The sequence below is a fragment of the Tachypleus tridentatus genome, chromosome 8 (assembly GCF_004210375.1).
Source record: "Tachypleus tridentatus isolate NWPU-2018 chromosome 8, ASM421037v1, whole genome shotgun sequence".
In the NCBI taxonomy this organism is placed as follows: domain Eukaryota; kingdom Metazoa; phylum Arthropoda; class Merostomata; order Xiphosura; family Limulidae; genus Tachypleus; species Tachypleus tridentatus.
The window spans coordinates 21,021,101-21,047,845 of NC_134832.1; the positions used below are offsets into that span (position 1 = coordinate 21,021,101).

The 26,745-nt window shown below is 34.1% G+C and overlaps 2 protein-coding genes across 2 annotated transcripts in view; both read left to right on the plus strand.

The window, feature by feature from the left end:
* The first annotated feature begins 1,513 nt into the window (after window positions 1–1,513).
* LOC143258641 (uncharacterized) lies at window positions 1,514–5,324 on the plus strand. Its single transcript, XM_076517895.1, has 3 exons — window positions 1,514–1,680; window positions 3,774–3,848; window positions 4,295–5,324. The coding sequence occupies exons 1-3, from the start codon at window positions 1,645–1,647 to the stop codon at window positions 5,135–5,137; spliced, it is 954 nt and encodes a 317-aa protein (XP_076374010.1). The 5' UTR covers window positions 1,514–1,644; the 3' UTR covers window positions 5,138–5,324.
* A 17,356-nt stretch (window positions 5,325–22,680) lies between these two features.
* Window positions 22,681–26,745, plus strand: part of LOC143223882 (uncharacterized) — a 34,351-nt gene continuing 30,286 nt past the window's right edge. The window contains exons 1-2 of the mRNA XM_076452357.1: window positions 22,681–22,712; window positions 25,876–26,040. Of these exons, the coding sequence (XP_076308472.1) occupies window positions 22,681–22,712; window positions 25,876–26,040 (197 nt within the window). The remainder of the gene's footprint in view (window positions 22,713–25,875; window positions 26,041–26,745) is intronic.

The following is a 26,745-nucleotide window of genomic DNA, read 5'->3' on the forward strand; positions in this document are numbered from 1 at the left end:
CTCTTCGCAGTTACTCATTTCACAGGCATAAAAGAACATTTCATCTCGTTAATGTACATGGAAGGAAGTTATAGTAGAAACTATTATAGCTGTCTAAAACTTAACGTTTGAAACAAAGTTTGTATCTTAAAAGAGTAGTTGTAACGAAAGTTTGTGAAATTATGTCATGGTAACCTAAGAAATGTGAGATAGTACTCGAAAATTTTTTAGATTAACCTAAAGATATACTTAGAATTAAAGTGTGTGAAAGTTGTCGAAACAACCAGAAACTTAACCTTTAGTAAAATACACTATATATTGAAATATTGAAACAAAATATGTGAAATGTTGTCACAGAGAGACTGGTAAGGTAATTTAAGTTTTATATATGTTTCTAATGAAGGACATGAAATATTTTCGTGGTCAGTAAAGTAAATGAAGTAAAATATTACACAAACCTGAAGGAGTACTTGAAAGAAGGCGTAATTGTGACATTATATATGCAAAATGCATCTGTAATATTAGTATATACTCATTTTCTAACCTAATTGTTTGGCACGAATATACTGCTATCAAACAATAAACATGGTTATAACATATTCCATAGCATGGCTTATAGATGTTTTTTTTTCTCTTTTTTAATTTTCTTAATCTCTCTACGCCAGGTTTTCATCAAATAATATAAAAAATTAATAGCTATTTTCGACCGGTTATGAAGAAGTTCCATTAGTCATTTCTACGTTTAATCACCGATCGTACATATCGATAAGTAGAACATTAATTATTTTAAAATAAAATAATAATGATGAAATAGACCTTAACGACTAGTACATATATACTTAAGAGAAATATTTTTTGCCATCTACGTAGTAACTATTTTCTTGAACTTAGTTAAGACTCGCAAAAATATTAAAGAAAATTAACTTTTCAAATATACACGACTTATTTCACTAGATTCATTTTCATTACATGGTCTTTTATTAATTCTTAACACCTGTAGTCATCGTAGAGGATACTCGTTATAATTAAGTTTCAGGTTTGTTTTTGTTTCTATTTCCATGAAGTCAATTATACCCGAGTATAATATCAAATCAACTCCATGTGATACGAACAAGCTAAATAACATATTACACAAATACGCGTTTTCATGTTTTATTTTTAAACAAAAAAGAATTGTGTTACTAAACTATATTATTTCCAACAAGGTTTACTCTTCTCACGACGTGCTTAACGTGTGCTCTCGGCATAAAAGGTGTGGTTGGTCATCTCAGTTTTGCCTCAAGGTAGAAAGTGTCTCTTTTTCATCCTCACGCCGTGATCTACTTTTAATGTAACAGTTTTCGATGTTTTTGTTTAATCAGATGTGTCATATGTTATAGAATCTGTAGATACCAAATTTTGGTTGGCTAGGAAGTCCAAAAGAGGCCAGGGCGTTGGTGAAGAGAAGGAGATTCAGTGTATTCGTTTCGTTTTGTTTTGTTTTGTGTAATTAGCTGACAAAATCACGCAAGAGTTTGACATCAAGTAATGACGTCCTACCTTTTAGATTTATGATATCCTCTTGCTGTAAACAGATGGGTATATAAGGCGTTGTAAAGACCAACGCTTGATATAAGTTGGTTTGATTTACTTAGTTTCCTTTTTACAAGCATAATCAGAGACAATATGAATTTCCCATTCACTGAGATGTTCTTGTTAGAGGTAAGTGTCAGACACAGTTTTCAAAACAATGCATGTAAAAGGTATTGCAAATTTTTTTTACGAAACTAAAATTGTATATTTTTGTTCAATTTGTTGCTAAGTGCAAAGATACATATAGGATTATCTATACTGTGCCTACCACGAGTATCGAAACCCGATTTCTAGTGTTGGAAGTCCGCAGACACATTGCTGTGCTACTAGATGGCACCATTATATGTATGTATGTATGTTTGCAAAGTTTCAATATTTTGATGCTTCACAAAATGAGTAGCACTAGTATTTTTGTTTGTTAATTTTCTGAACTTTCATAATTCCTACTCAGGACTATTAAACATGAATTCAAGAAACAGTGATACAATGATGCGTAATAAATCATGTTCTATTTATGATGAATACTCTTCCTAAACAATGTATCAAAGAATAAGTTATATTCATTTCAAGATCCAAAGTTCGCTATACTGTCATAAAATTGAAGACTAGATTATACATGTAGTGCTAGCATTTTTCGTATAGTGAACAAATTCAAAAAAGCACTTTTTATCTTGTATGAGCTCTCTGATTTCAATTTGAATAAATAACAATAAAAGTTATTTACATTATCTTGAAATAACTTATAATACAAATTTTCTCATGCATGGTAATATTAACAATAAAGTCTGCTTTACTAATTGTCTGACCTCAGTAGCTACTACTTACAATGTTTGCAAAGTGTTTCAAAGGTACATAATATCAAAATGCTTATATTTTGCTCCATACTTAATCCTTACGACATGTAGATTTTTACAGTGCTTACACTGCGTAGGCCCGAGTCTTCTTTCAAATGCATATGGTGTTCAGAAATGTTACTTTGTGTTTCCATGAGATTGTTCTGAATTATTCAAATCATCTTTACGTCTTTCTTTGAAGATATTCGTTCACAATTTTCTTGCATCTACTTCCAAAAAATACTAGAAAGTGTAGAATGTTTACAGTGTGTATTTCAAAGAAGTTTTTTAAGCACGTAAGTGATACAGAAACGTGCTTTCATACTTTTAATTATGAGATTAGTTTAAAAGTATACTTTAAGGAAAAAAATATTTGAATTTATGCATTTTTGAGTGATTATAGACCATCATTGTTTGTTTGTTTGTTTTTAAATTTCGCACAAAGCTACACGAGGGCTATCTGCGCTAGCCATCCCTAATTTATCAGTGTAAGACTAAAGGGAAGGCAGCTAGTCATCACCACCCGCCGCCAACTATTGGACTACTCTTTTTCTAATGAATAGTGGGATTGAACTTCACATTATAAGTCCCACACGGCTGAAATGGCGAGCATGTTTGATGAGATGGGGATTCGAGCCCGGGACCTTTAGGTTACGAGTCAATTGTTTTAACCACTTGGCCATGGTGAGCCTTATAAAGCATAATAGACTAACGAAGGTTTTCTACAAAATTGACTGCGTTATATTAAAACGATTTTTGAAAAACCAAATCAGCAAGTCACAAGATAATCAAGTTGATAGAAAATCGCGATACAACGGAAAGTATCATAACTACATTTTGACATTGTTTGACGTGTCTACGTAGGTGAATGGGTGGTGTGATGCCACTATAATTAGTCGCCATTTTGAAGACTATTTAACGGTCCCTCTTAACGTAAAGTATTGTTATAAGATCATAAAGATATTTTCAGATGGAGAATTAGAGTTTACAAAATGGGGATGTTCCTTGTAAGCTGAGGGTCACTGGTTCGATTCCCCGCCACACCAAACATGTGACGGTAAATCCTAGTACGAGTTGATAAGAAAGTATCTCAAGAGTTGGTGGTGGGTGATGATGATTAGCTGCCTTTCTTCTGGTCTTACACTTCTAAATTAGGGACAACTAGCGCAGATAACCCTCGTACACTTTTGTGGACAACTAGCGCAGATAACCTACGTACAGTTTTGTGCGAAATTAATAAATGACCAACCTTTTTCGCACGCTTTATCTCGACAAAACTAAGAATGAATGAGATGCATTGTAAACAAAAATTGCGTATTATTTGCGTATTATGCTTTATTCAAAATATAAATATATTTCGAAAATATAACTCTATTTTTAATTTTTCAGGCACTAGTACTTTCCTTTGGTGTTGGATGTTGCCGAGCTTTGACTGGTGATTATCAAAATCAAGCTAATTTTGACGTAAGTAACTTACTTGGTATTTTTCACTAAAATCATGAAATATACATCTTTCCTAAATTTTCTTGTCAAGCGAGTATCTTCATTACTTGGATACATAGCAGTCAACGACTATATCGCTGGAATACATTCCTAAACCCAAATATAATAAATTTGTCATAAAATTTTAGCTTTTATTGAGTTCGAAATACGAGGTTTTGTACATCAAAATAATATCATTGTTTTGAATATTTCTTTTTTAACAAGTGCCTTGTCCATCGTGAATTTCACACTGTATATTAATTCAAAAATGAATTTTAAATGTTTTATTGAACAATTCGGAGATTTTTCTTATTGTATGGTATAAAATTTTGTCGAGTAATTCTATCATTTATAAAATATTGCAATATTACCTTAAACCAAATTGTCTAATTCAACAGCGAATGTCAATAATGTATTTCTCTATTTAGGAATATCCTAAACCCTATAATTTTGGTTACGACGTTCAAGACGAGTTAGGAACAGCCCTCAGTCGTTGGGAAAGTGGTGATGGCAGCGGCGCTGTAAGTGGATCTTATGGATACACTGACCCTTTGGGAGTTTACCGATGGGTGCAATACCAAGCTGATGGAAATGGCTTTGTCGCTAATATTAAGACCAACGAGCCCGGAACAGCCAATCAAAATCCAGCGGATGTTACTCTCTCAGCTGAAGAACCCCCAGTTGCCGTTATTCAAAATATTTTAGCCCAAGATCGTGCACGAGCTTCTAAACCTGTTCACGCAGGATCAGGATTCATTGGTCGTCCTGCTGTAGCTTTAGGCGGTGGGCTACCTGGTTTTGGTTTGGGTGGTCGTCATCGTGGTGCTGGATTTGGTGGTGGCCACTCAGGTGCAGGTTTCGGCGTTGGTGGTCGTGGGGCTGGTTTAGGTGTTGGCCAGTTAGGCGCAGGTTTTGGTGGCGGAAGTCGTAGAGCTGGCTTCGGTGGCGGCCACACAGGTGCTGGTTTTGGTGGTGGTTTGGGTGGCGGCCACATAAGTGCTGGTTTTGGTAGGGGCGGGTTAGGTGCTAGTTTTGGTGGAAGAGCTGGGGTCAAAATCGGCGGTGGTCACTCTGGTGTTGGATTTACCAGTAGTTTGCCTGTTGCTGGTTTTGGTAGAGGTTTGTCTGGTGCTGGTTTTGTCGGTCGTCGTCAAGCTGCTGGATTTCATGGTGGTCATTCTGTTAGTGGATTAGGTGGTGATTCTACTATATGGTCTTCTTCTCATGGTGTATTAAATGTTGGTGGAGGAAAGCATGGTCATCCATATTAGCATATGTGTTTGTTATTTTGTTACTCAGGGGCTTTAGGTATGAGACAAATTGTTATTGAAAATGCATTTTTGTTCCATATTTTGAGCTTTAATTATAAAACAAAAAAATCTTAAAAACATCTGTGTAACTGTTTGTGGTATTAGAAACTATTGTTAGTTATGTTTAAAAATAAATATCTCTTTTTCTCCCAGGTTTTAAATTTAAATATGTTGCTTCAGATAATTGTAGCTAAATAAAATATTTTATCTAATTACTTTTTGTTCTTTTCATTCTTGTAATAAAATTGTGAAACAGTTAAGTCGCATATAAAAGCTAGAAAATTATTTCTAAAATAATGCTGATAAGTCAATACTCCCGATTTACCAACTTAAACTGTCGTTGTTATCGGAACAGAACTGTTTGTAGTTTATCTGAAGTATAAAACAGTAATATAGTTGAATAAATGAGACAAATCAAAAAACTAGACAGAAAAACTTTCTGATTCGTTACAAATGTTGCAAATGGTGTAATGCTTTTCATTTAGTAAAAGACACGAGAACATACATGTAAACTTGTAGAATCTTGAACAATAAATATTACAAACTGCATGAAGTAGGTATTACAAAGTTTCTACGAAACTAAAACATAAGTTGGTAGTCTACTATGTCAGTGGTTCTCAGATGTGGTCGGAGGCCCACTGATGGTACACGAGGGTCCACCAGGTGATCTGTAAACTGGTCCAAAATACAAGTCACATCAAAGCAACGCAATTCTTTCAATTAATTCTGAAAATTTCTAAGTCTCTTTTGTGTTTCGATAAATTGCTAGATGCTTGTAAGTATTCGATTTAATATTCTTCTACTATTTAACTTTAAAGCGTGTGTTACATACTTGCATGTATAAATGATTAGCAGATATTTTCGGGAGGTCAAGATATATCTTGGATATTATAACTTATGTAACGCATAGCAAGCCAATTCTTCTAACTATCTTGTCGCCGCCGTGAAGCTACTTCATAGGACTGGGCACAAGTTTAACAATTTGTCACGTTGGTACATGGGACATGGAAATTACCTTAACATCTGTCCATCTATATTCTGTGACTAGAATTCCTGTAAATAGGTTTAGCGTATTTGTCATGCTTAATATATGAATTTACAGTTCAATGTTGAAGAAGCAAAGCCTAGCTACTCAAATTACGAAGGTTATCAGAGTTACACGCTAGAATCAGACACTGGTACAATAACAAAAGCATGCTCTCAGTGTGTGGAAATGATGTGGACGAACGGTGTGAAACATAATCTAAGAAATATGTAAGTATAAAATATCAAGGAGAATGAAAAACAGGAAAGATTATTTCAATTTAATAAATCATATCTTGAGTACTACATACCTGTAGTAAACACATTAACATGAACAATGTACTTTAGTAAAACTAGTTGATATATAAAACAAATAAAACAGAAAAATTAATTTTTCAACAAGAATTAAAGAATGTGCACTATACCATGGATAGTTCGGTACTATGTTACATTGTTATTAAAATGAACTAAAAGGAAGGAAATTATTATAAAATACTAGCCGTTCTTACTCGCCGTTGCTCAAGTATTACTTGAGCATTGGCCCGATGTTTAGCTATTTTTAAACAAAAAGGATCAAACGAAGGTCTCATGTACTTAGCGTTTCTTGCAAATGGCGCTCTGCATGTCAAATGTCCATGTGAAATTACAAGTCTTGCCTGGTTTCGGCTTTAAAAAGAGCAGCTCGTCTCTTACATTAACTGTCAATGTGTGCTTTTCTTTCATGTGGAGTCTCAGTCTGTCGCTACTGTTGCATATATTTTGCTCCTTCTAATTGTCAGTCAGAATTATTTTTATTTTTCTAGAGATTTTACTTTAAAGTACACAACACAGGCCTGCGAATGCAAACTTCAGAAAAGTTATTCTAGTTTTAATAATGCATTTTAACTAATTTAGCTACGCAGACATCGAAAATAATATTTTTCTCTTTCTGTCACGTAAGAATTTTTTACAAATTGGGAAGAAAATTCTTACTTAGAACAAGTTATTATTTCACTTACCACAATAAACGTTTCTAATTGTTATGTTCGTGAACAAAAATACAAATAAACTGAAAATTAAGGAAGAACATTACATTTATGTCAAACGAATATGCATCCTCATTCATTCATTTTTTAATGTAATTATGTCTTTTGGTTTCAAAACTATGTATTTTATATATTAAGTATCTAGCAGCTCCTTCCAATGATCAATAGTAATCGGACATCATGCTGATGTTCCACCTTCCCTGATACCTCCTCTCAATTTCCTTAATCTCTTGAAGAAACTTCCCTTATTCTTTGCTGATGGCACCAGAATTTTCAAGGAAATAGTCAACATCTGAGGGTACGAAATGAACTTTCAACTGATATTACAACCTAACTCTTTGAATTTATCTATCATGTTATTACCATTATTATCGTAGTTTGGGTCACTGTTGTTTCTTTAACAATTTGTCAATAACATCTTTAAAGGTACTCCATGCTTTTTTTTTTTCAACTTTCCTCATTGTCCTTTCTACTGGTCGTCCAAAATCAAATTCCTAATCTGGATCCCAAGAAATATCCTGTTTTTAGTTTCGCTCCTTAAAGATCTGAGAATAGCCCACATTCATACTTGAAACAGCCATCATCTTTGTTTTAGGCCTTCACAAGCTGCTTCATTAGGCTGACTCTGCGTGGTCATTGCTTCTTTATTTAGTGCTGATTTCGTGCACCCATTCACAAAAAACAACAACATGGAAACTTTGTATAACCGGATTGTTGACTGAACAACATACAAAGAACTTTTAAGTCTCCACAAAGTAGCCAACTGTGTTCTTTGTATTTGACATTATCAAGAAGAAGTTCAAAATTCTTGTACGGTTTCTTCAAGAGAATCGAATGAGTAATATAAACACATGCATATATGTTACCATTGTGAAGGAGAATACCTTAGAAATGTCTTTTAGAGAAACCAATGAACAGTTGTCATTGATGTTAATTCAGCAACAATATTTCATTAAACCAGCGAACCTTCTTGCGAAAAGTATGGTTTAAACTCTTTCTCACTATTTTTGTATCAGTAAAATGATGTCCCTCGAAAAAGTAAGTTCTTAGTCCAAAGTCTGGTCCACAAAATATCTAAAGAATCATCTGGAAGACCCAAATCTATCATCAAATCATTAAGTTTACCTTGTGTGAAAAGTTGTGATTCACAAGCCGTTTCAGTTTGAAAACAATCGCTATCATCATTTTTGTTGACATACATTCACAATCAGATGAAATTGTACATAGAGTCTCTGGTGGATGAGATAAGGTACATCAGGTCCATGAGCAGAAGGTCTTATAGAAGACTGCAGGTTTGGATAAGAAATTTACTTTTTATTCACGTGTTGTAGCCTTTCACAACACTTAAAGTGTTGATGACTTAAAAATAAGTCATCTCCGTGGTTTTAAAATTCACGCCAGACCATTAAAAATTGAAAAGGTCAAGACTTTGTTCTTACATTAGTCACTTTTCTGAACTTTTCAACAAAATCAGTGCAAACTTTGTGCAGAGCTCATGAACTGTCTTGCTTCCAAAATTTTATTCCAATAAACGCGTTATACGCTTTTTGACAAATTCTGTAATGTTTTTTCCTTTGTTTCGTTACAACAAATGTACCACAATTATAAAAGAATATGTTTGAGTTATTTGAACAACTTCTTGTTGCCATAGCAGAAAACATGCAATATTGAGAAGAAAAATAACTACACGTCATAGGGCTTGTTAACTGTTTATATACTAACGGTGCCTTCCTCATGGGACAATCGATAAGACTCTTACGTCGCGATTGGTCGAGAGAAGTCCATAGCCAGTGGTTATAAACGTTTTAGACATAAAAAAAATGTGACCCGATTTCACTGCAAGTAATTCACTTATGAAGTACATATGACGTTTTTCTGAAAAATCAGTACTTTATGAAGAAAAATTAATATTACTTTCGGATTCAGTGCACATCGAGCCCCCCACTAGTACAGCGGTATGTCTCCGGATTTACAACGCTAAAATCAGGGGTTCGATTCCCCTTGGTGGACTGAGCAGATAGCACGATGTGGCTTTGCTATAAGAAAAACACAGTGCACATCTAAAAATTTCAAGATAATAAAACTATCGCAGGCATATATGTGTGATAAACGTCAGAAACATTTTATCATACCTAACTACCCTTCCAAAATAAGGTTAATAAAAACAATTTAGTTTTACAAAATTTGCGGTCAACTTGTCTATTCTATAAAGTTAGTCTTGTTTGTCCGTAGACATGACAGCGTTTGATGGATTTTTATACTGACACCACAATGCCAGTACGCATGTTTATAAAATACGCATAAACGTTTCTGACGTCATTTCCACTCGAATCAAATAAAAAATTCTGTTCGTCTTTTACGTCACCATGGGGGCTTCATGGGGCGAACAGACACAGACTGAGCTGTGTTCGTTTCGTTCTTACATTTAATTTCAGTTTTATCCCTGCACATAAAAACTAGTTGACTGACTAAGAAAATTATCATAAAAAATGTAAAATTTGTTGAAAGATAATTAAAAGTTATTTTTAAAAGTCAGGCAAGACTCACACACACACTCTCCTAAAAGAAACATTAAGTATGGTTCATAAAAATCTTTACTCTCATTAGATCCACAGATCACATTTTCTGTAAAGGGGCAGTCATTTCTTGTAAATCTTACTAAAATGTCTATATTTCCCCTTCATTCTCTCCACTATCCATAGTAAGTCCTGTTATATTTCTGCTGCAACTAATCAGATTACCTCTTAGAGTAATATTCTGAACACTAGAAAGTCAAAAATGTGTTACTTATCAATTAAAAAATGTCCCTTTAGTCGTGGGAACATTATAATGTGACAGTAAATCCCACTACTCGTTGGTGAAAGGATAGCCCAAGAGTTGGCGGTGGATGGTGGTGACTAGTTGCCTTCCCTCTAGTCTTTCACTGCTAAATTAGAGACGTCTAACACAAAAAGCCTTCGTGTAGCTTTGCGCAAAATTTAAAAACAAACAAACAAACAATTATGAATCGATTATATTAATATGCCGTTACCTCTCAATTTCTGATGGGAATTGGATCGTTACATTTCTGTGACCATCTACCTCTACCACGGCCTTAAATTCTGGTGAGCTGTTGCTTCTGCATGCTTTATTTGAAACTAAATATTTTCTAAATAAAATATATAGCTTCAACTTTCTGCTTCACTTTCACCTAGAATCCCCAAAATATTCACCATCTTCTACTTCCACCATTCTTGACACTTCTTATAGACAGCTTCAAGGATGGCTACTCCATTTTCAGTATTAATTACATTCTCAGTCTCGCAGTGTTAACCATAATTCCATATTTGCCATCAGCCATCGCGTGATTGCCGATCTGATGCTCGATACTGAGCTTGGTGCTGTCTTTTAAACTACGGTTTAAATATTTTTGTTGCTAGAGACAGCCTAGACGTTTTTCACAATGTTTCAAGTGTTTAATAACACAGCTGAAATCGATCATGCAATTGTTAGCATGATCCTGTTAGCAGCTATTATCCTTAAGGGCAATAACCCTATACATATACATATACATACACACACACACAGATAACACGCAACATCAACACGGTTGCAACAATCAGTTAATAATCGCTGTGGTACATGTTTCATGCCTGCCATATAAACATTGCGTTACATTCACAGCGTGTATGTAGCTATATACATATGCATATAGTAGATTATGGAGCTCCATGTAAGCCACAAACTACATTAAAATGAGTGGGTGTCAATGATTATACAGCTGTTGTTGTTTGCCAGGTAGTCAAAAACAAATTGAAACACCCTCCATAATGCGCAATGATGGGTTTAGTAATATTGCCCAGATTTTGTTACGATAGTCAAAGCCAGTTTTGCTGTAGGTTGGCGGAACAATATTAGACAATGACACAGAAGGACAAATGAGCGATCCCTATTATGAACCACTGCCACAGCTCATGTTAATATGGTATGTTTTCGCCTTTCTCCTCCTTCTTCTCAGTAACGATCAAACTTAGATTCCTGAAAATATCCCTGGGGCAAACTAAACCATCAGTCTATAATAGATTTAAATACTGCACATAGGCTATTTGAGACAAACTAAGGCACTTGATATTAGCTTTTTTCCTAGGTCTATTTTCTGAAGACGAAAAACTAAATTAAAATAATATCAACTCTACTACTATAATCACTCATTTTCTGATGAGTAGTAAATTACCACACGAAATACGTCATATTAACCTACAGTTAAAACCTCTAACTTATCTCAGCTGCATAATACGTTAGAACAGCAAAAACAATACAGCATAAAAGTTTAAGTACAAACGAATATGTAGTAATTATAAAACCCGATAAAGGAAATAGTGTAAGTATTTTAAGTAAAACTAATGATAAAACGAAACTTGTGAAACTAGACAACATCCATCTACAACAGGAAAAGATAAATTAAAAATATCTTTAATAATAAGTTAAAAATAGTATTAACTGAAAATTATTACCGTAAGAGAAACGATTTAGTTCTCATTCTGCTATCATGTATGGATTATATGATTCGTAAAGATAAGTGTCCCGTTAAACTCTTGTGTCTGATTTAGGTCTAAAATCAGGGGTTCGATTCCCCCTCGGTGGGCTGAGCAGATAGCCCTTCGTGGCTTTGCTATACGAAACACACACACACACTGATTTAGGTACATGTAGCCATAAACTGGCGAGATTTATAGTTGTTACAAAGGTTAATTAAAAGTGATTACATTAACAAAGACAGTTTTGTGTTTTGTCAAGATACAATATCTTACGTTCTATTAAGCAGCCATGGATATGAACCAAGTTGATGCTAAAGCTATGGAATCTAAATTATTCCCCTCACTTGTTAATTTTTTTCCTGTGTCAACATAGGCTTGAAGAATATCCTTCCTAAATAAAGCCAGTTTCTTGTAGATTATATGTGTACAATACTTTTACTGTCTGCAGAGAAGCTCAGTGTGTTAAGAGTTTCTAAATATTCTTGACAGTAGATATTGCAACATTACATTCACTGTTGGATATCGATAAAACAATCAACTTCCATCTTAGATCTTCGTATTCACAATAAAAATATTAAATTTGAAAGTGAAAAGTCGCATAAGACGTTTGGCCCGGCATGGCCAGGTGGTTAAGGCACTCGACTCGTAATCCGTGTGTCGTGGGTTCGAATCCCGTCACACCAAACATGCTAGCCCTTTCAGCCGTGAGGGCGTTAAAGTGTGACGGTCAATCCCACTACTAATTGGTAAAAGAGTAGCTCAAGAGTTAGCGATTGGTAGTGATGACAAGCTGCCTTCCCTCTAGTCTTACACTGCCAATTTAGGAACGGCTAGCGCAGATAACCCTCGTGTAGCTTTGCGCGAAATTCAAACCAAACCAAACCATAAGACTTTCACTTATTTACATTTCATATTATACTATTGTTAATAATATCTGCTTGGTTATGAAACATGTGTTGTTTTATCATAGCTCAGCTACTGTCACAGTAAGTATTTCCTTATATTGCAAGAGTACTTACTTTCAGTGGTGCTATTTGCAAGGCAGATCACGCGCTTATTTTATAATTTATGAAGCATTTACAGTTTAACTGTTTTGTAATTATTTTTTTTTACTTAAGCTCTCTAGTTTTGTTCATTTAACATAAAAAAGTCATATACAGTGCTGCCCATAATTATCTTTCCAACTTTAAAGCTTAATAATTAGATAACTAAAGAAATACAACCATACAGTTTTCAATATCAACCTAACTCAAAAATGTTTAATGACATGTCATTAGACTTTTACGTGTGTACCATTAGTGGCTTTCAGCACATTTAACCGATATTAGATTTTAGTTTACGTTCGCTGCAACATGACAACTTTATAGTAGCCATGCTATCCTTTATCCTTGTCTTTAGCTTCGTAATGTTTGATACAAGTGTGCTTGCTATACACGATGTCCTTAACATACTCCCAAATATGAAATAATGGAATGATGTCTGGTGAACGTGTGGGCCAATGAATTGATCTATCCCAAACAATCCATCGCATTGAGCCTTTTCTTGCTTGGTTGCCATTTCATGGGGTAACGCTTCTTACAAAAGAGAAAAACATTAAACTCTCGAGTTGGGATACAATGTGTTGAAAAGTGCATGGTTTTCTTTAGTTATTTAATATTAACTTTTATAATAGGAAAGATAATTTTGAATCACTATATATATGTTGCTAATATATATTGAAATAAAAATTTAGTTACTACGGAAAGCAGTTTTTTCTTCGTAAAATGGGTTTGTATGTGAAAAATTGTTCATAAAAAGTTCTGTAATTTCATTGATGTTACTGTTATATGCTGACATACAAACGTTTTAGTGTTAAGCTGTAACTTTTTCACTTGTACTTCTTAATATAATCGTGATGAGAAGAAAAACACTTGAAGTAAAAATGTATCCCAGGACGGTGGTATGGGTATTAACACTTTTACTGATAAAGCAGGAAACAATGTTTTGACCTTCTTCAAATGAACAAAGAATTAATACATTACTCGTACTGAATGACCTGAAAAATCCTATGACTTTGTAAACACTTGATGTCCCAGTTTATTGGAGAACTGCTTTACTGAGCAACTGATATAAAACTTGCACTGAAAGATGAGCTGGTAAATGTTTAAGGAACGATTCAGGAAAAATAAATAAATATGTGACTTACATAAATAGACACATTATACTAACGGCGTAAAATCGCAGTTGGCACTTTAGCAATAACACAGTTGAACATATATCAATCATGCCAATCCATCACGAGAATAGATAAAAGAAATTTTAACACACACAGTTTGAAAACATCCATGTTTAATTACATAAATGAAAACATAATTCCAGTGAACTGTAGATAATAATTTTTGCTCTCTTTTTCGCTTTTGTCCGTTATCAAACTGTTTGAGTAAATAAAGTAAAATATTATTTTATAATGTTAACACTCCTACGAAAAGTGGGGGCTAATAGGCGTCAGAGTAACTTGAAAGGTTATTAATATTAGGCTAATAATTTTGTATTTAAATGAAATTGCCATTTAAATCCATTAATGAATGGATTAACGAGATTCCCACTGTCCCAATTTACTATCTAGCGAAACCACAGCCAGGGGAACGGGCTTGGAGAAATCAGGACTAGAAACGTCTTTTCGTAGGAGTGTTAAAGTAAAACCACTTACTCTTTTTCGAGCATAAGAGGACGTGTAAATTACATTATCTTATGTAATATTTTTGTTAACACGTAAATTACAACCAGGAAATTGCATGTAATCGTTTTTTATAATTTTACAGAAGAAAACTTAGGCAGCAATAGAGCGTGATTCTAAGGAATATCATAAGATTAGCTTCCTCATGAGATAATTCTGGGAGGTTCTACCATAAATATGAGGTAAATGACACACACACACAAAATATTTTCTTGTAAACAAACCCAGTGTACTTAGAAATATTTATACTTGAACATTCCTGCCAAGATGTCTTCGTTGCTTTTAAACATCGCTGAATGTTTAGCCTGGAGTTAAGCCTTATCAGACTTTGTTTGTTTGTAATGATTACGCGTTCGTTAGAACCAGTCACATCATACGCCATAATTATCGTTCAGACTTGGAACATAATTGCAAATACTGAAACGTTTACCATCCATTAAAGGCTTGGAAGTCGTGACAGAAACTTGTTCCTTTAAACAGAGAAAAATGGGGGCATTTCAATATGGGGCTATTGATAACCCTTTCCAATAAAGGCTGACTTTTAATTTGATTAAATTAGTTCATATTGAAACCTTCATCTGATGTCGCTTTAATCGAGTAGATACCATTTCAGATTAAAGGTCTTCATCTATTTTGTTCGAGGTTAGGTGTTTGTCTGAGGTGAAGTGTTCTTGTCAGCCATCGGTAATTTACCTATTTCTATATAAATGTATACATCTAGCAATGAACCTGCGGTTCAGCGTTTATTTAAAAATGATAAGCATCTATTGGTTACAATATACTAGTAAAGTAAATGATCAAAACTTCAAGAGATAAGACAAGAAACCAAAGACGGTAGAAAATGTCATTGTGTAATACAAGGCACAGCAAGTTGAGTTACATTGTTATATAATTACTCTTGGAAAAATAGTTTGGCTATACAACAGCCTTAAAACAACTCATCCAAACAAACGTATTTTTACTGCTATAGTTGTTTACTTTTACAAGCACTTCTGTTCTCAAAGCTTTCGACAAGCTTTGATGTTAAAAAGCTTTGCATTTATATAAGTTACATGGAGTACATACGTTCGTACGCATATGTTAGAAGTTTAGTGTACTGCGTGGATCAAAAATGTTCCACAGCGTAAAGAAATTTTACTCTACGTTGAGTTTATTCTCGATTTACTATTTTTGGTTTTTATGTTACTTTCTCTTTGAACATGTTTAAAACAAAATGAAAAGTAACAGCTAAATTAATGAGCTGCCGGTGGGTTTAATTCTTTTATTACAAACATAGTTACAAAATCTTAACGTTGTTTGTTCATTTTCGCATTAGCGTGTCAAATCACAGTTATAATAAAATATACTTTCACTGACGTATGCTTGATATTTTGTAATAGGAGAATTAGCAGCATCTTTTGTAATCAACATTTTTCAGTTAAAACCTTTGGTATCTGAGGATTACTTGTCAACCACAGAAACGTGTGTGTGTTTTCAGCATATGATGGTTTGATAGAATGTGAAAAGAAAAAGACAAAACACGCAACTTCAAAAACAATAAAACCCAAATACTTACTAGCTTCAGTTTCACTGACCATAGTTTTGGCATGGCCGAATAGTTAGCGTGTCCGAACTGATAATTCAAGGTTGGTTGTTATTTTGTTTGTTTTGCGTCCTTAGTTTGAGGTCGTATAAAAGTAACGGTTAAATCACATTACTCGGTCAGAGCAAAGTAGTGTGTCTGTTGGCCAGCTGTCTCTTCTCTAGTCCAGTGTTTATCAGCCGGATTTACCAAACGACCCTCGCGTCCGCGCTTTGGACGTCACGACCCCACAATTCTTGATTTTTTATTGACGCATTTCATCATAGTTCATAACAGTTTACACCTCTCAGACATCTCGAGAACTCAAACGAAATTGACTCAGCGCTGAGAGATCATGACCCCATTCCGGGAAAACTTCTCACGAGCCACTGTTTATTTAAGATTTATTACTGACAAAGTTTACCGCCATTTTCTTTTGTTAGCGTTAAAAGACAGATTAATTTAGTTGTTAATGTTTTTTAGTACTAGCTAAGCTACATTTTCTGTTGGAGATAATTACAATAAAATATCACTGTATTGTAATGTTGACCTATGTATTTATGTTACCAGGTTGTATCACTTCTAGTTTCTTTCACGGCTATCCAAAAAGAAAGCAATTTACTACAACAAACGGCTCTAAGGTTCCTTACTTACAGAGACGGACCTTACACTGATTCACATGTAAGTTAATTTTTTAAATGCATACTTCAAAGTAAGCAGTAAGACGTTTCTATGTTTCCAAACTACATGTTGATTTTTTTTTAATTCAAAGTAACACTATAATATATATATATATTTGCAAACAAAACAGTAAAAATAATTCGTTTAAAATATTAGTGTGTGCAACAATCAATTATATAAGCACAGTAACGTCAAAGGTGTGTAATAATATCAGGTATTTTGTGTATGTGTTTTATATTTACAAGTTTCTTTCTCTTCTATAAATAATGAGCTGACGAACCTATTCAACGCACTAGGAAGACATAGGATCTCCCAGTGTGACTTGAGGTATACAAGTATTAACCCTTCAAGTCACTCTCTAGAGGTCTATCGATATGTCCCAGGTTTGGTTAAAAGAAGACACACGTAAAAATATGCTTTTGTTAAATAGTGGTTTAGATAATATGATTTGAAGGTAAGCACAAAGCTACACAATGGATTATCTGTGTTCTCCCCACTACGGGTATCAAAACCCGAATTCTAGCGGTGTAAGTCTGCAAGCAAACTGCTGTGCCACTGGTGGGACTTAGATAATATATAATAGTATATTACTTTTATTTCAATCTATCAAACATTGGGTTATGTCTTATTACCATCTGTCACATTTTGAAAAGTATATCATTTAAACCTATGCTTAGGAAAGTTGAAACATTGTTCTATCCTTATTAATAACAGTGTTAATACCCATAACAGCCGTTCTGAGGTACAAACCTATACATTAACCCTCTTTTAAATGCTACTGACTTTTAAAATGTTTTATCATTATCGTCATTTTCATTTGAATTCGGTCCATGTTTTTGAGCAGAGAGGGCAAGCTTCAACGTGTACTTCTTCCACTCTGTTATTGTGTTTACACACTTACTGGATCCTAGGTAATACCCCTTGTTACGTTATTGTATTACTCACAGTATGTTACATTTTGTTCATTGTCCACAGATTTAGTTAGCATACCCATTTTGCGTCATATTCAATTCATGTGGTAATATTAACTCCTATATAGAGCTATGTGTGTATTTAGGATTCAGCTAGACTCTCACTGTTTAACCTGTAATATTCTTATTTATGATTTTAGAGGGGAGAATGTTCCTATCTACTCTTTCTATTATTATAAAAGTATACATTTTAGGGAAAGGTATACATGAATACTCAGGTAAATAATTAATAATCCCAACAAACTGTGCGAGAAGGCTGTTTCTTTCACTTTTAATGAATGTTATTTCTTCCAGTTTTAATGTTTATTTTACAAATTATTTTGAATTATAATATAGGTGTTTTACAGTGATTAAATTATTTCGTTATCACTTATAAAACAAAGTATGAGGTGTTATACTCAGTTCTTCCTTATAAAACAAAATATGAGGTGTTGTACTCAGTTCTTCCTTATAAAACAAAGTATGAGGTGTTATACTCAGTTCTTCCTTATAAAACAAAGTATGAGGTGTTATACTCAGTTCTTCCTTATAAAACAAAGTATGAGGTGTTATACTTAGTTCTTCCTTATAAAACAAAGTATGAGGTGTTGCACTCAGTACGTTATTTCTTCTTACATGATAACTTTACTTTTGTAGAGATTACGTGCATTATATCCGAACAATTCTGAACACTAGCCACGTCGTTACAATCCATGTTGCACAGCCCGGTCATGTTCTACCTGATGATAATGCATCTTGACAATAACCTTGCATTGTAGTTTCCATAGCAAAAGTCTCAGTCGTAAGGAAGTGATGTCCAAATTGCACCTCACCTCTCCAGTGGCGGATTTAAGGAGGTGGCTAGCCTTTCTAGCCACACCACTCCCTCTAAATCCACCACTGTTCTCTCCTTATTTTTCTTCTTGTGTACAACGACGACTGCTTACAGCACTCGTTTAAAGCGTCCGATCGCACAGAAATCTCAAAGAACTGTATACGGCCACTTAAACAGTATATTTTTACGTACCATTGATGCTGGTTACCCTATCCAGTTACCTGGGGTATGCGATGGTTGAATGGATGTGCAGTGGATGCATTTGGCTACACATGATTTTTGTCTTTTATCCAGATGGAGATGCTTCTTAATTATATTGCATACTCTTGTTTCCAGCATGTGAATAATTTTTACCACTGAGTTGGTATTCGTGTAATCTCACCACTTACAACAGCTGCTACAGCCAGAGTATAACTTCCGTCTAGATGGTCTTGGATTTCCAAAATTGACCCATATTATTTTGTTTTATAAGACTATTAAGCACATGAAATGTCCCTGATCCAAACACATCTTTATGGTATAAGTGTAGAAATATTTTGCACCGGAAAATGTTATTACATTTCATTCCCAAAAACGGTCTACTTTCAATAGCACCAGAGAACCTACGAAACGCCAAACAGTGTTAAAATGTAGTTCTGATATAAGCTGTTACACCGCAACTTTATATCTACTGTTGTTGTAACGTGGCATGCATATTCCATATTGTTTCGATATCATGTTGTCACTCACCGTGAAACCTTGAAGTGATGAGACAAATTCTTAAGCACTAAATACATAAACGTCATCTGTGAAACATACACTGAAGGAAGAAGTTTTATTTTACCCTATTATTTATTTTAAAGAAGTATATTTTTCTTATGGATCAAATTACTGCTGCATATTAATATGCAACTTATTTCTAGATTTATTCAGCAGGACTTAGATCGCATTAAGTATTATTAACTTGTGTTAAAAGTATTTTAGTTGTTTTATGTCTAATCATTTCTTTATAAAAGGAATATATTAATGCAAAAAAATATTGCAAATCCATAAGATAAAGGTCCAGTTTTGTTATGTTTTATCAATCAAAACTTTTAAAGTTTTATGTTTGAGTATCAGCTATATAGCTCTCATGTTATGGACTATCCTGCATTTAAATGAAATTGATTTTATTTAAACCACAATTTAAAGAAGAAAAATTAAGGAAAATATAAATGTGTTTTGGGAATGCTTTTGTAAATACAATTAAGTTATAGAGTTTGTTTTTGTATGGCTTCTCCAGTTGGTTCTACTTGATTGCTAAATATCAGTGTTAGTCCAATAAAATTAACTAACATTTTAATAGCAAATATTAGAAATATTTATATTTGAAATTTCAGTAATTTATCTATGAATTTATATTCCAGTAAACTTTCATGATGAACAATATTTACCTCAGAAGAATTTTACATGGAGTATATCCGCAAGGCTTTGCTGCCATCTGTCGAGCAAAAATAAACTTAATCACGCGTACGCCTTTACAAATTTATATAACTTTCTATCAGAGAACGCTATGCACTTAAATCGGCTCTAACAATCTATTTAGCAAGCAGTACAGGTATTTACCGTATTTTCCGCCTAATAAGCCGAATTTCTGGCCCTATATTTTGGACCTGATTTTTGGGGGGTCGGCTTATTGGCCGATCACTCCTTTCGGAAATTTCTTCTTCTTAGGAAATGTTTTTTTTTTTTAAATTACCATAGGCGATAATTTTGTCCCATCAGCAAAGCACGTTAAGACTACAGTGAAACGTTGTTTCTGGAATTTCATTGGTTACCTAATTACAGTGAGTGGAGCCAATAACGAATGACATATTGATTCCATCTCTGTCTCAATACGACACGTTCTGCTTTACTACAGAACGCCAATGGTCACACACAACATGCATGCTGACGCTGAAACGAGACTAAGAAATCATTTTGAAGAAACTTGTCACTTCTTAAAAATGGCTTCGGCTTATGAGGCGGTAATAAGCAAAAAACCCTCATTTTCAGAGCTGAAAATTGGCCTCGGCTTATTCGGCTTATTAACCGGAAAATACGGTATATATATGTATTGTTTTAAGTTTCTATTTTCAAAGGTTAGACTGCATTATTTAATCAGTTGAGTATTTTGTTATTGACTATTTTTATACAATTTTATAATATGTAAATGTATTTTATACTTTGATTTTTTTCGCTCTTTCATAAGTGACAAAATGTCTTTCACGCAGTTCCAATACTCATTAAGCCGACTGAGGTTCACTGTTCCGTATTAAAGCTCTCAATGATTCAGCTGTAACTTTGTGAGAATATCAAACCAAAAACCGCACTTCGTTACCTTCGCTGAGTATATATATCACTTTAAGATAACACCTGGGGCTGATAACAGCAACTACCACAATCTCTTTAATACTTATTTTATATTAAGTTAGTTATTGTTTTATAGTGCTGATTTTAATGGCCTCTTAACATTTGATTTAATTGTTTGTTTGTTTGTTTTTGAATAAGGCTACTCGAGGGCTATCTGTGCTAGCCGTCCCTAATTTAGCAGTGTAAGACTAGAGGGAAGGCAGCTAGTCATCACCACCCACCGCCAACTCTTGGACTATTCTTTTACCAACAAATAGTGGGATTGACCGTAACATTATAACGCCCCCACGGCTGGGAGGGCGAGCATGTGTAGCGCGACGCGGGCGCGAACCCGCGACCCTCGGATTACGAGTCGCACGACTTACGCGCTTGGCCATGCCAGGCCCTAATTGATAGTATCAGAGATATTTAATTTATGACATAAAGTTAGATAGCTAGATTCTTTTAAATTATAATAATAATATTTTTATTTTTTTTACGATTAAGTAAAGTTGGTAAAGGCCCGGTTAATAACATAAAGCTATCCATAACCATCTTAAAAAATTATAAAATTATGTTTTACGAAGTTTATTTCATTATTTACTATTATTATTTTCTAAATATTTTTCCAAGTATCAAATAGCCCTCCTTCAACCTCGCACTTGACGATGTGACTATTGATAATTTTGGAATGGAAGGGCTGATGAGCATAGTATGAATCTGGGTGCGAGTCTGGTAGGCGTGGCAACTGACAAAATGGAGACAAAGACCGGTCGGACTTTATTACGTTAGTATTATAAGTAAAACCAGCGTTATCTGACGCGTAACGTAAAAATTAAAATTGTGTTCACGAACAAAAATAAGTTATATTTATTTTATTTTATATAAATATCTTATATTTTAAGAAAAATCTAAGTTTAGAAACTGAGAAACTTACCAGTGTTTATAAACTCAACAAATGCTTTTGCGTCAAGTAATGTTCACATACTAACTTGTCACTTATCAGTTTTTAGTGTTGCGATACCATACAAAATTGTAATGTATTTATTTTTTATGTTTATATATATGTTTAAGTGTCTGAAGCTAAGGACTTCCATGTTAAATAATGAATTCATAAGAAAAATTTGCAACTTCCGAAGATAAGAACATATTAAGTCAAAAGTAAACTAAGTAGTCATATTAATAGTTAACCTAGAATGACAAGGTGGTTACGGTGTTTGACTAGCGCGTAACCTGGAGGTCGTGGGTGCGAATCCTATCCAACCACAAATACTCGTCTTTCAGCCGCGGGAGCGTTATAAAATTACGGTCAATGTCACCTATTCATTGACAAAAGAGTATTCCAAGTATTGGCAGTGGATGGAGATGACCAGCTGTCTTTCTTCTATTCTTTCACTGCTAAATTAGGGAGAGTTAGCGCAGATAGTCCTCGTAAAGCTGTGTGCAAAATTCAAAACAAAACAGATTATTTGCAAAGCATGACATGGAGATGGCACAGAATATATACTTATATATATATATTACTATCTTCAAGCACTTTCATAATATCGTAAAGTTTGTGTCCACTAAGCTTTATCGTTTATCTAAGTAGAAGTTTATGTATATTCGTGCTTCATTTAACGTATTTATTATAGTTAACATGTCAAAAGTTATTAAATAATATGTTTATATATACGGGATTTATCGTACACACAAGCTAAACAGCCAAATTAGACACCCAAAGTTTGGATATAGCTGCCATTTTACCTGATTATCACACATAGCCTCCGCTATTTTAACCGATAATCACACGAAAGACATTTAATTATTCATCAACACAAGCAGCATACATGGCCACTTTGTATAAGATGCCCACAGCTGAGAATGTGGACAATGTTAAGTACAAGACAAAGGCTCGAACCTCGGACATTTTTCATCATATATTCCCATACAAGTTACTAGGTCACACGTGGCACTTTTAAAAACTTATAAAACATATGTTAATATTCTTCTACAAGCAAAAGTTGTTTTTCTTTTTCTCTCCTGACTAGCAACGCTTATTCATTATATCTATTCATGTTATCATTCACACTGAACCATGTACATAGTTGGAAGATAGCCGGCTAAATGAGGAACATAATCAAGCAGATTGAAGAATTACGATAATCAATAAACTATAAGCAGGTGGCTTACTATCAACGTATTCAAACTATATTACCGGCTTGTAGGATCGTGGACTGACTCAGTCAAATGACATTATTTTTATCATTTCCAAATTTCGCTTTGGGCCATAGAGTAAACCTGCTTTTGCCTTTTCTTCCAGTTGAAACAAAACTATTTTGCCTTTAAAGTTTTTCAAATAATTGATAATGGCTGTGATAAAGAAGTTTGTTTTTATTTTACTTGATACTTCTTTGTTTGTTAATTTGTTTTTTTTTAATTTCGTGCAAAGCTACTCGAGGGCTATCTGCGCTAGCCGTCCCTAATTTAGTAATGTAAGACTAGAGGGAAGCAGCTAGTCATCCCCACCCACTGCCAACTCTTGGACTACTCTTTTACCAACGAATAGTGGGATTGACCGTAAAATTAAAGCGCTCCCACGGCTGAAAGGGCAAGCGTGTTTTGTGTGACGAGGATTCGAACCCGTGACACTTAGATTACGAGTCGAGTACCTTAACCACTTGGCCATACCGGGCCGTTTGTTTGCTCCAGTGTATTATATATACAGTTACCTTTCATGACAACTGTACGATATTGCACAAACAGGTGTTATGTGATAGCTTACTTAGCTTTCGGATAAAAGCTATATACTTATATAAAGCGCTGTGAAAAAGAGTTAGAACAAAGCCAAAAAATCATATCTCAGGTTACTTTCAAAGAACAATGGAACACAGGTAAAATATTGAAATTTTGATGAGCAGTGTACAGACAGCCCATTATGTAGATTTGTGTTTAACTTTAAATAAAACAATCAAATAGTTATGAGAAAATACAGTGTGCTTGTAATCTTAACCAATATTCGTAAGAGAATGGTTGAATCTTGACACTAAAATATTTGGTAGGAAGTGAATTTTTATAGAAGAATCAGAGTAACTGGGAGACTCACACCACATCCAAGAGAAAGTGCTATTGACATGTTGTGTTTGTACGGTTACTATAAGATACTTCAATTATTTTGACTTGAATATTTGAGTAGGTGAAATTGGAAGGCAGTACTTAAAACGCTACATCAAATACAAACTTGGTGCTTCTAATATTTGCTTGATTGTGATAGACTATTTTCAATCACATCGATTGAAACATTTAGAAAGATACAGTTTTATGGATATTTTATTAACATTGTTTCGATAGAGAATAGCTTAAGATTAATAAACATGCAGGATATAAATGTACTTGGAGGAGGCAGAAAGAGGGTCGCAAATGGTAGAATTTTGCAACATGCGCCGATGATATTGTTACTAAACTTGTAACTGAAATAAGATTCCTAAGGAAAGACAATGGGAACGTTAATGGTCATTGATAAAGATTAGTTTCACCTAATCTGAGTCAGCAGAGTGCGTAGGATTCACTTTCACAGTGAGTGTACTCTGTCATTTGGTACATGGTCGTTTATCTCATGCTTAAGATCAGTAGCAGTCTTCCTTCTATCCCGAGGGCTGCATAAACAAAGATACTTAACATCAGTATCATTGAGTTTAAATGTTCTGCCTCTTTCTTTCTTTTCTATCTGCCTCGGTTTCACGATCTACGCTGTACTTGACCGTGTTTGGGGAGTATTTCTAGTCTGCAGCATTTTGTCGGTGAGTCCAACCAGCGTAAAGCTTACTTAAAGCTTTTGTGTAAAGTCCTTTCTCTACTGACAATTTTCTACGCTTTCTGAACCTTGGCATGACAACAAAACGTAATATATACTGGGAAACACTGTTTTTATCAAGGTATTTTGTAGACTACTATTAAGCTGGTTTCTTCTGGCGTATACCAGTACCATATGCGAACTCCCTACTAGTTGTTTTAGTTTTAGAACTCCTTTCCAGTTGTTTTAGTTTTAGAACTCCTTCCTAGTTGTTTTAGTTTTAGAACTCCTTCCTAGTTGTTTTAGATTTAGAACTCCTTCCTAGTTGTTTTAGTTTTAGAAATGGAAAGAATAGCACTTGTCCTAACACTTTTTCACATTGCTGTATATATGATGTAGTATATGATGGTTGATGAGTAATTCCAGGTTAAATAATATTTATCTTCATGGTAAACTACAAATATCTGCTACTGTACTGTAATCCACGAGTTTAGAGATCCAACTCATTTAGAATTTCACACGAATAATGCAGTAAAACGTAAAATTTAGATAAAATCGATCATATCTAAATCACAATGTGCGTTTTTAACTGTTAAATACGATAAACAGGCAAATTAATATAAATATCAGAGAAAACAGTGTTACACATTTAACTGTTACGTCTGATTCATATCGTCTGTATTTCACTATTGAATTACTATTATAAGTTTAACTTTTTTCTCAGCAGGACAATGTCCCGAAGCACAAGGCAAAAACCACGCTGAAGCTGGTTTCAAAATAATAAAGTGAACGTATTGGAGTAGCTCAGTCAAAATCCTGACTTGAATCCAATGGAAAATTTATAGCGAGACTTGAAGATTGCAGTCTTTCAACAATCACCAATGAACTTGTCATACTTGGAGCAATTTTGCCAGTAATATTGGGCAAAACTTACACAATCCCATTGCACACAGTTAAAGATACTCGCAGTAGTAATTGTTGCCAAAGGTGTTTCCACCAAGCACTGAATTAAATGACTGAATACTTATACAATCAGCAAGTTTCAATTTATAAATTTTTCAGATTTTATTCATTATTCTTTTTCTTAGATTTTTTATTGCATATTCGACTTCTAAACGCAATGTAACACGAGCAGATTTGGTTTCTCAATTTTCTAGTAACAAAATTCAAGCTCAGATCAGTTCATTTTTCACCGTTATTCATTTTTTTTAATTAATGATAATTATTTTGCTAATTGGTAAATGTGTTTGTTTTTTTAATCTTCTTACAGTATTTCGTCACCTGAAAGTTTTGGATCAGAAGTACAGTACCTGATGTCTAATCGCCATGAACTAGAACTCGGAAAGGTCATGAGTATGTCATGTGCTTCAACATTTGAGAACTTCGACATTGCTTTGTCTCTCCTTTCTGTTTGGTCTCGGACATTTGTTTTCATGTATATCTTTGCATTGTTCTTATAATGTATATTTAAAGCTCACATAACAAAAGTTATATTAAAATGTCTGTCATATAGACTTTATCTAAATAAAGCTCATGTCCGTTTTAACATTCTGTATCGTCCATTTTCTTTTTCTTTTTTTTTACAATTTCCAATAAGCTAAAATTAACAAGTAACAAATATTTACAAATTTATATAATTTATATAAATTATATTGTTTAAATAACCTAATCTATGTTATGGTCGCTAAAATAAAAGTAAGTTTTCAAAATAAAAAACCTGCCACTTTGATACTTGGTTTTTCATACATTATAGGCATGTTTGGTTCTAACTGATATCCTGTTTCATTTTCAACAAAATGTACACAATAGCTTTTGAAAAATTTGCATCTGTTCCAGATTTATTTAAATATAACAAGGTAAAATAAAACTAACGTGTTTTATCTGTGTATATGTGTTTCTTTAGATTATATTCGGCCCCGCATAGCCAGGTTATTCAGAAGCTTGAATCGTAATCTGAGGGTCGCGGGTTCGAATTCCCGTCCCACCAAACATGCTTGCTCTTTCAGTCGTGAAAACGTTAGAGTGTGACGTTCAATTCCATTATTCGTTGGTAAAAAATTACCTCAAGGGTTGACGATGGGTGGTGATGACTAGCTGCTTTCCCTCTAGTCTTACGCTGCTAAATAAGGGACGGCTAGCG

Bases quoted from the DNA above. Each gene is read 5' to 3' on its own strand.
- LOC143258641 (XM_076517895.1), top strand. From the start codon at position 1,645: ATGAATTTCCCATTCACTGAGATGTTCTTGTTAGAG. The intron at 1,681-3,773 runs GTAAGTGTCAGA...TTAATTTTTCAG, and splicing joins CTGAGATGTTCTTGTTAGAG to GCACTAGTACTTTCCTTTGG. The intron at 3,849-4,294 runs GTAAGTAACTTA...TTCTCTATTTAG, and splicing joins AAAATCAAGCTAATTTTGAC to GAATATCCTAAACCCTATAA.